Source organism: Cnephaeus nilssonii (assembly GCF_951640355.1).
Source record: "Cnephaeus nilssonii genome assembly, chromosome: 2".
NCBI lineage: Eukaryota > Metazoa > Chordata > Mammalia > Chiroptera > Vespertilionidae > Cnephaeus > Cnephaeus nilssonii.
Genome location: NC_137073.1, coordinates 75099888 through 75114435, shown reverse-complemented (window position 1 = coordinate 75114435; position 14548 = coordinate 75099888). Strand labels below are relative to the sequence as shown.

At 39.6% G+C, this 14548-nt stretch overlaps 1 protein-coding gene across 14 annotated transcripts in view; it reads right to left on the bottom strand.

Annotated features, from left to right (window-relative positions):
• POC5 (POC5 centriolar protein) overlaps positions 1-3914 on the bottom strand; it is a 31100-nt gene extending 27186 nt beyond the window's left edge. The window contains exons 1-4 of one of the 14 annotated variants that reach the window (XM_079793753.1): positions 3807-3884; positions 3250-3489; positions 1915-2080; positions 500-595 (exon numbers count right to left, since the gene is read on the bottom strand). In XM_079793753.1, coding sequence (XP_079649879.1) covers positions 500-595; positions 1915-1977 — 159 coding nt within the window. In that variant the 5' untranslated portion in view covers positions 1978-2080; positions 3250-3489; positions 3807-3884. The other 13 variants (XM_079793757.1, XM_079793760.1, XM_079793758.1 and 10 more) reach the window with 13 other exon arrangements.
• Between the last annotated feature and the right edge of the window lie 10634 nt (positions 3915-14548).

Here is a 14548-nt window from a genome sequence, read left to right as displayed (position 1 = left end):
ACACTTCTATTACAGAGAAAGGGCAAATAGCAATATTAAAATATTTCCTCTAATTAATTCTCTTTTAATGTGCACAAATTTTGTGCATAGGGCCACTAATCTACACTAACAAAAGGGTAAGATGCAAATTGACCGTACCTTCACAATGCCCACCAGCCCATCAGGAGTGAATATGCAAATTAACCCAACAAATATGGTGGGTGAATTTGCATATGCAGGCACCGAGCACCCCAGCTGCTCCAGGCCTCTGGGCAGTGTGGGAAGGTGGAAAGGTGGCTCCGGGCCGGAGCGAAAGGTTGCTCCGGCCTGAGTGAAGGCAGTGCTGGCAGCCAGGGGAAGGAAGGCCCATTCTTGCACGAATCTTCGTGCATCGGGCCTCTAGTAGATTATAATTATAAATGTAAATGGCATGAATGAATGAAAAATGTATTCCTAGTTTTCCCTCATACTATTTGTTGAAAATAAGTAAGTCATAACAAATTTATACATGTCTTCCTACCTGAAGATCTGAAGAGCCTGAACTGTTTTGGTTGCAGTCATTCTGCATAACTGGAAATGCATATTTTTCCTCATCTGATGACATTCTGCAAAAATACTATAAAACAGTAAACGTTAACTTTAGTTTTCCCCCCCTCAATATTTAAACTAAAATAGAATTCCTTATATAGAGATGGAACACCAACCAAAACAATAATTGTGATATTTTAAAATCATTCAACATATTTGAGCAACCATAGACAAAATCATTGGACAAAAAAAAATAAAGACTCAATTCCCAAAATTAGTGAGTTTATAAATTAGCAAAGGAGATGAAACAAATACATGAAAGGTTAAAGAAAAATGGAGGCTCCTCAGAAAAATCGGCATAGTAGAGGGTTGAGAATAATGGATTGTGATCTCTGTTCTTAACAATGTGTGACAACCTAGATGTTGTGCACTTTCTTTGAAGATGCTGAACCAAGGAGAATGAACAATTTGTGCAAATTCCCTGCTTAGGAAACTTACCTTTTGGAAGTATTATTTTTTTAAAAAAGTAAACCTATACAAAACAACAGATTCTAATACACACATAGAAAAATTGTTGAAAGTCTTAACCAAAAATAAAATAAATAAATAAAAGTATTTTTAGTAACTAGTAAGTAAATTATTTAAAAGACAAGTAGTGAATATTCAAACTATCTGAATACTAGTAACATGTGAGACACTAGTGAGGAAGCAGTAAGATGAGTCCTCAAGGACTTTACAATCTATAGGGAGGAGCCAGATATGTATATAAGTGACTGATGAAAAAAGTGCTGATAGACGCTAAACAAAAGAGATGCAAAGAAAGACGATAGGAGTAGCCATTTTTCATGGGGTGAGATCCTGAGGGTGTGAAGAAGTAAGAATGGAGCCAGAGAAAATTTTAATAGAGAAAATGACTCCAGTGTTAAGATCTGAAAGACAGATAAAAGTTATCAGGATATACTAGGCAGTAGAGCTGCATAAGCAAAGATACAGAGGCATGGACAGATATGCTAGGAACATAAGTATAGTAGTTAATGCTGTAAGCAAAGGGTGTAAAGCAAGGCTTGGCTGAGAGCAGCCAGATCATGGAAGATCATGATTATGTCATGTTAAAAAGTTTGGTCTTAATCCAGGAGATAAACGAGGACCTGAATCTAGGAGTCAGCAGTGGGAAGTAGATAGAGAGTATGACTATGAGACAGTTGTGTTATGGCAATGAAAATGAGAGATCATGGTTAAGAACTGGTTCAGGGATTAAAGAGAGGAATTGTTAATGGCTTCCAGTTGTCTGACTTGAGTAACTAGATAGATGATAGTGCCACTCACCACGGCAAGAAATGTAGGAAGATGAGCAGGTTGGGAGGAAGAACACTAGGCTCAACATCAGATGTTTTGGGTGTGCAGTACCTGTGAGGCACTTATGCAGCATATGGCCACCCTGTATGCTGTGCACCACCCAAGGACTGCCATTTACAGTGAATGGTGCATCCTGGAGTTAAACAATGTGGGAGCCCTGCTTTGGAGCTTTAGGTTGAAGATACAGTTTGAGGAATCATCAGCATGATAGGAAATGCTGGAAAACAAGAGGATAAGATCACCAATGAAAAGGAGTGACAGAAAAATTTCTTACTCCGAAGTCCATATACCCAAGTTGTAGGCAATATTTTTAGCATAAATGCACATGTGTGTATTTTTCTAGGAAGAGGATCCTTAGCTTCCAATATGTGTTCAGAGGAAACTACAACCCTAACAAAGTTAAGGGCCACTACCATAGTGAGACAAAGGTTAAAACCACAACCACTAACATTTAAAGGGGGAAAAGGAAAGCCAACAAAGAAGACTAAAAAGATCAATAAAACTATCAGAATGAACAGCATCACAAAAGCTTAGAGAAGGAAGTCAGAGTCACATACCAAAGAAAAGATGAGCATTGGACAGAATTCCTTGAATTTGGCAATCAGGAAGTTGCTATGACATTCCCCTGAACAATTTCAGTGGAAAGTAGAACAGGTCTCAACCACAGTGGGCTGAGAAGTAAGTGAGAGATGAGGAAACTGAAGTAGAAAGGGCAGATACAGGGAAACGGCAATATTAGAAGAAACATGGATTGGGGCTAGACTGTGGAAAGGATAGCTGAACTTTATTCAGTGGGTGTTACTGAATCTACACATGATAAGTAAACTAAATCTCTGCATGACTGTCTTTAGCTAAGCCAATTAGGAAGGATAAAATAAGCACATACATCTCAGCAAGGAGTGGCTGCGTCACAGGACTTCAAATCCACCACTGAGGGAACTTGGTCCACCTCTGTTTCCATCCCCTTCTTCCTTTGGGGTGTGCTTGCTGACCAATTAAGGATAGGAGTGGGGGTGGCGTGGGGCTGATTATTTAAAAACACACACAAATGAACTGCAAAGTATGGTTGGACTTATTTTGAATATAGATACTGCAGACACGAAACAACTACCGTACTTTTGGGAAATACGTCCTAAATCTTCCACCTGCCCTGCTTTGATGCCAACAAGGTAGGGCAGTTTATTTGAAACTCTAAAAACAGTAGCATCACTTCTCCTAGGTTCAGAAACAAAGGAGGAAAATGAAGCTTGCTTTGATGGGTGGCGGATGTACATCAGTTCACTAAATTTTCCATATTTTCTAACCCAAAACGTCAGAAACCAGGAGATAAAAAGTTCCGAGTGCTTCTCTATTGCCAGGTAAACCCAAGGACGTCTTGGTAATTACCTGGCTGACGGGGAAAGAGGGCTCCTTCCGGGAACTCAAAAGTAACACCTAAGAGGCAGAGGAGGAGTGAATTAGGTGCCAGCTGGCGGCAGGGTGGGTCCCTGCGCCCTTCGCGGACCTACCTGCCAGGCACGGACGGGGCGCGCGCGAGCTGCTCCCACGCCGAGGACTCGCAGCAGAGGGGAGGGCCGTTGCGAGTAAGCAAAGGGCTAGTTCTTGTCAATCCTTTTCTACCCACCCCTGTTTTAATAACATTCTTACTTAAAAACAATAAAGCGTTTGACATGGTTCTTCCCCCCCCCCCCCACCGCCCCCCTTACGTTTTAAATGGCCAGAACCCATGGGACAGTAACCGCTATATTTGAGGCATTCCTCCTCCTGCCCTCTCTCCTCCCGGACTCGGGGAGGAACACCTCCAGAGCAGCAGCAGGGCCCGGGTCTAGGGGACGATGCTCCCAGCCCGGAGCCCGGGAGCGGAAATCTGGGCCAAAGCACTTTGAAGCCCACTCCGCTGCCTCCGCCAGGGGCTCGGGGTCGCCCAGGGCGCCGCTACCCACCGTCGCAGCTCTTCCCGGAACTACGACTCCTCCGCCCGCGTCGGCCCGCCGCGTCCCGGCTGAAACCACAGCCAGTACCGGGGCTACCTTAGCAGCAGCCTGACAGTTTCAAACTGCAGAGAGGAATGAAGGACGGCCCTGGGCATTGGCCCCGACCTTCAGCAACCTGACATGTGATTGGTCAAGCCAGCCGGGGGCGGGGTTTTAGGCCGCGGCCGGGAGAAACCGTAGTTAAGGTGCTAAGGAAAGCCCCGCCCTCTGGTCCTGAGGGGGCGGGTCTTCAGGAGCCCTGCCGAGCGTCTGGGGGCGCATGCTCAGTTCCGTTCTGCGACTGCGGATCGCCAGCCGCTTCAGAAACAGGATTTGGTTAGGGGCTGCGGAGCTGGGCCACAGTCAGCCAGGGCGGAAAGCTGTTGCCTTTCGGTAATGCTCAGTCTATGCGTGTGGTCCTCATGCATAAAAGTCATCTGCGTCTACAGGTGCCCTGCAACAGGATCACTTGGAGGTGCTTTTTAAAAAAATACACATTCCTGACCCTGTCTCTGAATTCCTCGGGTCTTGAGCAGGGCCAGGGAATCTGAATTTTTTATCTGTGTTCTGGACACTGTACTCAACTCATTTAATTCTCAGATTTATCTCCGTGATAAAGATGCTATTTCCATCCTCATTTTACAGATAGGAAAACGGAAGCCCAAAGAGGTGACTTGCCCATGATCACATGGCTAATAAGAGCAGAACTGGTATTGAGATTGAGGTAGACTGGGTCCTGGAGTCTATGTGCCTATCAGTAAGTCTGCTGGGAACAGTGTGACTGTTGCGGATTAAATAGTGTCCTCAAAAAAAAAAAAAAAAAAAGATGTTAAGTCCTAATCTCTAGTACCTGTGAATGTGAATGTACTTGGAAGTGGGGTCATTACAAAATGTAATCAAGTTAAATTAGATCATGCTGGATTGAGGTGAACCTAAATTCAATAACTAATGTCCTTATAGAAGGAAATTTAGACACAGAGAGAGAGATACAGGAGAGAAGATGGAGGCAGGGATTGAGTGATGCATCTATAAACTAAGAAACATAGAGGATTGCCAGCCACTAGCAGCTAGAAGGGGCAAGGAAAGATCTGCTAGCTCTTTCAAAGGGAGCACAGCCCTGCCCACACATTGATTTTGGCTTCTGGCCTCCAGGGCTGAGAATACATTTCTGTTGTTTAAGCCATCCAGTTTGTGGTAATTTGTTATGGCATCCCTCGAAAACAAATACAGTGGCCCAGACCTTGAGATAAGAAAGTGCTTATTGTATCTGGGTAATGAATAAAAGCCAGAAAGTAGTCTTATTGAGGAGCAGAGTGGCACAGGATGAGGCTACAGATGTTAAGGATTTGAGATTTCATTTAAAGCTCAATTAGATGTTTTTAGATATTCCAGAAAGAGATGAAAACAACTTAAACTGAAGGGATGACCAGGGTATATTTCACTTCCATACATATCACATTGCCTAATTAGGCAGCTATTCACCCAGCTTCAATATTTTTTTTTTTTACTATAGAAGAAGGGAATAAATTTTGAGTGATGGATAGATGATATATATTTAAGTGTCTATGTATGTATTCATCCATCCATCCATCAAAAGAACACAGTAGATTATTTTTGGCAAGTGGCTCACAATGCATGTCCCCAAAGAAATCTTTTGTAGCTGGACTACACAGTCTATTTAAAATCCTTTCATACAATGAGAGCCAAAAAGATAGATTCATTGAATATATTTTTAAATGTTTATTAATTTTAGAAAAAGAGAGAGAGAGAGACATCAATTTCTTGTTCCACTTATTTATGCATTCATTGCTTGTTTCTTATATATGCCCTGATTGGGGATCAAACCTGCAACCTTGGTCTATCCCGGGACGATGCTCTAACCAACTGAGCTACCTGGCCAGAGCCTCATTGAACACATTTAATTGAATTAGAGGATGTCCTCTCCAGAGGAAGAAAGGCTGTCAATAAGCAAAGACACAGGTTGTTGGCAGGAATCGTGGCTGCAGTGGTCTGCAGGTGAGACAGTGTGGCAGTGCTGTGCAGGGGTGGGTATTTGTAGAGGAGTAAGAGCTTGTACAGACTATTTTGATTTCCTGGATTCCACAGTTGCATTTTGCTACACAGCACTTCCTGGCTCTTTCATTGCAGAAGGGAGTTTATTTCTTAGCCCTCATCATCAGCCTTCTGTTCTTCCTAATCATAAAGACTCATCCTTGAACCTCTCTGTTACCATCCCCTAGCCATATGAAAAAAAGCTTCTTATCTTTAGAATTTCCTTTTCCTGATCAAACAATTTGGGACTAGCTGTGAGGCAGGATTAATTAGTTTTACAGAGAACAATGTTACAGAGTCCCACTGATGTTTGAGTGCTATACAGATGCTGTATTCGTGGGTCTTTAGGGCTTCTGAGGGTGGGTTTGCAGATCAGGGTAATTCAGCTCAGAGAGAAAGGGCAGATCTTGCATTTTGGAGTGCTTAACCCAAAATGTACATGAGTACTATTCTGCATTAAGCAATGTGCTAGGCCATTTCACATCTATTTTGCTATTAGTCATTACAAAATTCTGCATAATTAAATGATGGAACCAGAAATACATTCACAGTAAAAATTTAATTTGATAATATGCAAAATTGTGATGTAATATTAATCACGATTATATATTACAATACTCTATTGTATATTTATCTCTAAAGTTTAAGATTTAATTTTTATAATGACTTTTGCTCTTTAGAATTTTTATTAAGAAAAAAGCAAATACATAAACCCAGATTAATTAAATGCCATGTATGTTCTACAAACTTTCAGAAGAGAAATGACATGAAAAATGAGATTTTGAAATCCTCAAGGGGCATTTTTATCTACTGATATATAACATACATAATCCAAATACTACATAAAGCAATCTCTATCATATAACTTAAAAAATATATAGATTTTGTTAATATGAAACAGTGAAAAGTTCTTTTTAAAATTTATGGGTTTTGCCGAAACCGGTTTGGCTCAGTAGATAGAGCGTCGGCCTGCGGACTCAAGGGTCCCAGGTTCGATTCCGGTAAAGGGCATGTACCTTGGTTGCGGGCACATCCCCAGTAGGGGGTGTGCAAGAGGCAGCTGATCGATGATTCTCTCGCATCGATGTTTCTAACTCTCTATCCCTCTCTCTTCCTCTCTGTAAAAAATCAATAAAATATATTTAAAAAATAAATTTAAAAAAAACCTAAAATTTATGGGTTTTTAGAATTTTATATTTAAAAAGCATTTTGTGTTGGGATTTATTCAATTTATATGAATCATTATTTTCCCAAAATGAGTGGGTATGTATTTGAAGACCATTTATAGAAAATACAAGTCATTGATTTATATCTATGACCCTGAACACTTACAAAATTTGTGAAACACCCAGAATTCTAAGAAAAACATATGCCAAGTGCATAGTCATCTATAAACTCTTAATTCAAATAATTGAAATGACAGTTGAAGATATTGACATCTACAGTATAAAAGCATCAATTTTACCATGAGAATGAGGGGATGAAGTTGATTTGCTGGATTTCTATGAATCAACACCCAAGCATCTTTAGAAAAAAACCACAACTTTAAAAGTGAATAGCTGTCGCCTCACTGGTATGGCTCAGTGGTTGAGTGTCAACCTGGGAACCAAGAGGAGGTCAAGGTTAGATTCCGGATTGGGGCATATGCCCAGGTTTTGGGTTCAAGCCAAAGTGGGGGGCATGCAGGAGGCAGACGATCAATGATTCTCATCATTGATGTTTCTATTTCTCACTTCCTCTCCCTTCCTCTCTGAAATCAATAAAAAAACATTTTAAAAAAGTGAACAGCTATTAATTCATTTATGGCCAGTGAAGATATAATTGTATTAACATAATACAAATATATCATCTAAATTATTTTAAATTATAAATAATCCTATCTTACTAAAATGATGAAAAATCTATATCGGAGGGTTTTTGTCTTTTTTTTTTTTTTAGGCAACCTTTTTTTTTTTGGAAGCAAAAGGGATTTGAAGAAAACTTAATGGATATATTGGTATCAAAAACTACCATTTAGAAATTACTTTTTAGGAAAAGCAAAGTTTAATTGTCAGTTTTGCAGTTTAAATATTTTCACCCTTCTAATAGTTTCTAATCACAGTTGACTGAAAACTGTAAATTTTCTCTTGTACACTTTGCTGATGATAAAATAAGATAAAAATAAAACAAGACTTTTTTAAAAACTAGAGGTTTTAATTTACTATTTTAGTATTTTTGGTATGTATCTTTTCTATCCTCTTCAGTTAACCTGTCTCTGACCATAAAATCCCAAATCTCCTTCAAAGGCTTATCCCAAATACCACTCCTCCAAGAAGTCTGTGGTTTTTTTTTTGTTTTTGTTTTTTTAAATATATATTTTTATTGATTTCAGAGAAGGGAGAGAGAGAAAGAGAGAGAAACATCAATGATGAGAGAGAAAATCATTGATCAGCTACTTCCTGCACACTCCACACTGGGGATCGAGCCCACAATCTGGGCATGTGCCCTTGACCAGGAATCAAACTGTGACCTCCTGGTTCATAGGTCAACACTCAACCACTGAGACACACCAGCCGGCAAAGAAGTCTGTTTTTATACTTCTTATGATCTCTTTCTCTCTCATGTGCTTTGTATGCTTAACTCATTTTGTATTCTGCTGTAACTGCTAGATCCTTTGGGGCAGGGATTGTGTCTTCCTCATTTTTTGGTCACCTTTAGGACCAAGCACAGACCTCACCTGCAGTGGGTCTTTAAAAAACATTTGCTGAGTTAAAAATGCTGAATATTTATGGTTTCTCCATCCTGTAAAAAATGATTTGTGTTTGCTGTTGATGCGACCTCTTCCCTTATTTCAGTAGGCCTGCAAATTCCTCCAGAACAAAGTGAGCCTGCAGCATGACTCAGCAACGTAGGGTCTGAGTGTGGTCCCTGCTTTAGTAGTTTCCAGAGAATGGAAGTAAGTTTGTCCCAGCCACACCAGGTGGCAGTGTGACCCACACTTGCATGGCCACCAAGGCAGGTGTATGTGGAAAAACAAGGCAGTGATTCTTCAAGGAAAACATTTGAAAATAATTCAACACAAAACGGCTAAGTGAACTCAATTTTCTATACTCTATTCAGAGATTCCAAGACTCCTGTGACTTATATCATTGCTGCTAACAGGGAAAAGTGAAAAAAAAAAAGTTTTTTTATTCGCACTGTCAACAGGTACACAGAGAGAAATAAATATGTATTCTGGCAGGCCAGAGTAAATCTTGCATTTATATAAAGAAGTACAAATGATCATATTGAAAGTTAATGTTATGGTATTATTTTGTAAACTAGAGGCCCGATGCATGAAGATTCGTGCAAGAATAGGCCTTCCTTCCCCTGGCTGCCGGCACCGCCTTCGCTCCGGCCTGACACCACCTTTCTGCCTTTGCTCCGGCCAGAGCCACCTTCCGCCTCTCACCTTGTCACGTCAATTTGCATATTCCCTCCTTTTTGGCTGTGGGCACCACCATCTTTGTCGTGGAGTTACAGTCAATTTGCATATTCTGTCTTTATTAGATAGGATATGAGAATAGCTTTAAAAGGTACAATTATTCTTCAGAGTTCACACTATCCTACCCATAAAACATTAAGAGATTAATCTGATTATCAACAGTATTTTTGGAGTTATAAAATGATAGGATTTTTATTTTGGAGCAGCTGAATAATTTGTGCAAAATGTTTTCCATGCTTTTAAATACCATTATTGTCTTAAAATTGGGATTATAGCTGAAGTCCCTCTGAATTTGGGATATGATGAAATAAGAGACAATTGCATTATTCTGGTATGGGAACCATATTCCTCTATGAAGAAGCACACTCTGCAGTACTTGGTAAGTATCATCACTTCCATGTTTCCGTTGGTTTTCTATTTGCTGAAACCCTAAGATAGAGGAAGCACTCACTAACAGAGAGAAATCTCTCCTTCTGGACATTTGTCATTGTGGATATATCTGATTGCCCAGCACCCTTTGAACACTCCTTCATGTTTGGAAAATGTCTTATGAGTTCCACTTCCCCAAGCTGAAGCTGAAAACTGACTTTCCCAGGTTCCCTTGCAGCCTGGGCACAGGTGTATGCCCTGGATTTTACCAATTAGATGCACTTGCACATAGCTTTAGTTCAGAAGCAAGCAATGGGAGAAAGAAGGCATGCAGAATTTGTCAGTGGAAAAGATGACAACACTATAGTATTGGGCTTTTGGGGGGCATCAGTGACAGAGTTTTTGGCATCTGCTCCTGAGCAACACTAGAATGGGCTGGGCAGCATCTGTGCAAGTCCCGGTGGAGGTGCCGGCCAGTGGCAGCAGGGGTGATGGAGCTGCAGTGGCGCCTGCGGAGTAATTGAACACTGTTCCTGATTCTCAAGCCCTCTCAGAGCTTCTGTGAGTTACCTATTAGCTTTTAATTAATTCTTTTTTCCATCTAAGCTAATCAACATAGATTTTATTGTTTGCCACTTAAAACCCTGATAGAAGCAAAGAATAAGAAGACCTACTCATTTTTTCTAGACATAAATTTTGGGATAACTTGTAAAAATTCTACCATGTTATAAATCTAGGGAAATTTTCATATGAAAACAAGAAAGGAAAAAGAAAGAATATAATAATTATAATCTTGAACTGATTAAAGATCCAATAACTGAGCTAAAGCAACCACAAGTGAGTAAAAGGAAAGCCATTTTAATATTTAAGTCTATAACTAGCATGTTTTCTACAAATAAGGGAGTAATACGTTTAATGTTCAAAACTAGGGCTTTTAATGGTCATATAGAAAACACTTAAACTTGATATCAAAGAGGAATTTAACAAAGTACCAGTCTTTTAAAAAGTAGAACAGAAGACTGTTGCTTTTGTCTGACTAGAATCTTATTTCACTTGTAATTACAGAATTCCTCTTTGTTTTGGAAAGAGAACCCTTGGCCTGGGGACTACCCATAAGAAGATAAGAAATAATTGCTGAGAAGGGTGGGGCAGACAGTGAGCTAAGGCAATGTTGGTAGCACCATGGGCCACTTAGTGGTCATGAATTTAAAGTGAGTCCTGTCATCCTAGTTGTGTAGTTTTCTCCAACCACATTCAGCTGATTAGATGCAAGTGTGAAGTAGAGAGTGATTTAATCTGGGATACCATTTAGCCAATTGAAATGCAGGGCAAGAATGATGAGGTATGCAAGGGAGTGATTCTAAAGATAGACAATGGAATCTAAGTGGGATAAGGGGGGAAAGGAGGACATGAGTAAGTGAAGAAGAATGAAAAGTTGGAAGGCCCACTGGGGTCAAAGAACTGTAGTATTGTTAATATACAGAGTGGGTGGGAGAGGAAAAGGTGGTGGTCAGAAAATGGAATCATTGAAATTGAGATTTAGAAAGAAATTTATAAAAAAGATGGTTTATTCATCACTTTTCAGTAATACCCTTTCTTTAAATCAACTTTTTAAATGTATAATTTGTAATAATGAAGTTCATAGATTTTAAGTATATTGGTTGAGGACTTGACAAATATATCTACCTATGTAATTGCAATAGAAATCAAGATATAGAAGACTGCCATCTTTTCATAGCTCACTTGTGCCACATGGCAGTCAACCTCCCTGTAATGGACCAAGTGTGTGTAACCCCCTCTGCCCCCCGCACCCCAAATTCATATGTGGAAATCCTAACCTTCAATGTGATGGTACTAGGAGGTGGGCTTTTGGGAAGTAATTAGGTCATGAGGGTGGAGCCCTCATAAATGGCATTAGTGCACTTATAAAAAGAGACCAGAGAGGTAGTTAGCCTCCCTCCACCCTGTGAGACACAGAGAGAAGATAGCTGTCTATGAACCAGGAATCAGACTTTCACCAGACACTGATTCTGCCAGCTCCTTGATTTCAGACTTCCCAGCCTCCAGAACGGTGAGAAACAAACGTTTGCAGTTTAACTCACCCAATCTATGGTATTTCTGTTGTAGCAGCCCCAACGGACTAAGCACTCCGCAACCCTCACCTCAATGAAACACTGGTCTGATTTTTAAAAAATCACTATAGATGACTTTGAACTTATTCTAGAATTTCATATAAGTGAAGTCATATGGTATGTACTCTCTTACCCTGGCCACTTTTACCCAGTGTAATGTTTTTGAAATTCATCATGTTATTGTGTTTATCAGTAATTTGCTCCTTTTTATTACTAAGTGGCAATTCATTGTATAAATATACAAGAATTAGTTTATTCCCCTGTGGATAGATGTTTGGGCTATTTCCAGTTTGGGTTGTTATTGACATTCATATATAAGTCTTTTTATGGGTACATTTTTTCATTCTTGGGTAAATACCAAAAACTACAATTGCTGCTATGTATTACCTGTTTTTACATATTGTTGGATTTGATTTGTTAATGTTTTATTTAGGATTTTCCTGTCTATATTCATAGGGCTAAGGGAATCACCATAACTATCAGTCAAAGAGGGAAACATTTAGTCCTTTGCTGGAAGGTAAAGGCAAACCTAATCCTTTGGCTCTTTACCTGTGTTGGCGCCATCATATCAACAGTCCCTTGATTCTAAACAATGGCAAATGGAACCAGAATGCATATAAACCAGGTGGAATCATCCATCACCACAGGAAGAAAGGTACAAGAAATGAATATGAGGTCTTGGCAATTAAGGACAAAGCAGATATTCAGGGGCCACAACACTCCCTTCTCACAACTAAATAAACTTGCCCTAAACTCTTCTAGTTTCTGTTTTGGGAGTTCTATTTTATATATTCTTAGGCAACCAATTCTTACATAGTCCGTGCTTCCTGAATTGAAATTCCTCTGCTCAATTACTGGTCATTTGAGTTTGCCTCAGTTTACCTCTTTATTTAGATTGATAATTTATTCTCAAAATACAAGTCTACAAATCACAGGGCTGAGAGTAGGAGCTATTCTGATAAAAACACCGACAGTCAGAGACTCTCCAAAGGGCCGCCAAATTTTTGGGAGGCCAATGGTCTAATTTAAAATGTATTGAGGCAGACCGTTTTCAGTTGTAGCAGTGTAACCACTGAACCACTGTACCTGAAGGTGGGTCCAAAGTGAAGCAGCCCCCATGGAATTACAGCTTTTGGTACCTGGATCAAATACCCTTTTCCTTAAGTGTGAAGTGACTCTGGAGGGTAATTGCTTTAAAGACTGTCAAATTTTCCCAAAATAAAAATTACTTATTCCATAGTAAATACTTTAATTTACAAGGTAAGATTTATAACTAATTTACTGGAACTTCTCTTTCCTGTATACTTTTTAAATACCCAACTGAACCTCTGGCATGTACTAAGGCTATCAGTACATTTTTAAGAAAACAATCAATATTCCAAAATGTCTCATCCCAAAATTAGGCATTATGTAAATGTAACTGAAGTAAGAAACAAAGAACACATTGTTCTCTTCACTAGTTTCAGTTCTTCCCTGACAATGAATTTTCTTGAACTGCTTGGATTATTAAGGTAAATTGATATTTTAAAGTTTGTGATTATTTGTGAAGAAGTACAAATTGTGAAGAAGTAGGCTTTTGATTGTATATTTATAGTTATACTGAATATCTATGAACTATTGTGAGTAAATACCTTCTGTTTTTAAATTGCTCATTTAGTATAGTATTTGCCAAACATCACTTACATGAATACTTATTATACAGCGTGGGGCAAAAATAGGTTTACAGTTATGAGTACGTGAAACAGAGTTTATTCTTGTATTATTATTTATTAATTATTGTATTATTTTCCATATGAACAACTGTAAACCTACTTTTGCCCCACCTGTATGTGAAACACAAGTGTTTTATGACTTGACTTTAAAATATTAAATTAAAAAATGGAGGGTAAAGTATCTTAGAGCACAATATAAATAGCTTATATGACTGTGAGGGAAAGGACCTATTAGAGTAAGTTTTCTGAACACCTAAGAGCTGCCTTTTTTCTCTTACTCAATGAAGTAATAGTTTTTCAAAATGAGTTGCTTGAATTCCTGCCATCTTAACCAGAACATATAGAATGTAACCTATGTGTTCTGTAGGTGACAATTGCACATGTCAGTTCACCAAGAGGTGCTGCCCTTGAAGTTTATTGAAGTACACAGACACAAAGGAAGAGATCAGAAAATAAAGCAATGTAACAATTTGGGGCAATATATAAATGATGGGTCCAGATATTGAATGCCTCCTCTCTCCCCTGACTCCTCTCCTTACCACACCCATTTGCTTCTAGTCTATTTATCTAAAACTAGAGGCCCGGTGCATGAAATTTGTTCACAGGTATGGTACTTAGGCCTGGCCTGCGATCAGGGCCATCTTCCCTGGCTGCTGGCAGCCGGCCTGCCCCTGCCGCCACCCACCCATGTTCCCTGTTCGCCATCAGGCAATTGGAGTCTGCTGGCCGGGGGAATGGACCAAGAGGTTGGCAGGGAGGCCCCAATCGATCGGGCGATCAGGGCCTGCGGGCTGGGGGCAGCTTCTGCATTGAGCATCTGCCTGCTAGTGGTCAGTGCTCTTCATAGTGACTGGTTGTTCTCTCATTTGGTCGATTTGCATATTACCCTTTTATTATATAGGATCAGGAAGACTGAGGGTTGATATAAAGAAGCAAATGACCTTGGTTATTTCCTCACAAATTTAATAATCTTTTACATTTTGC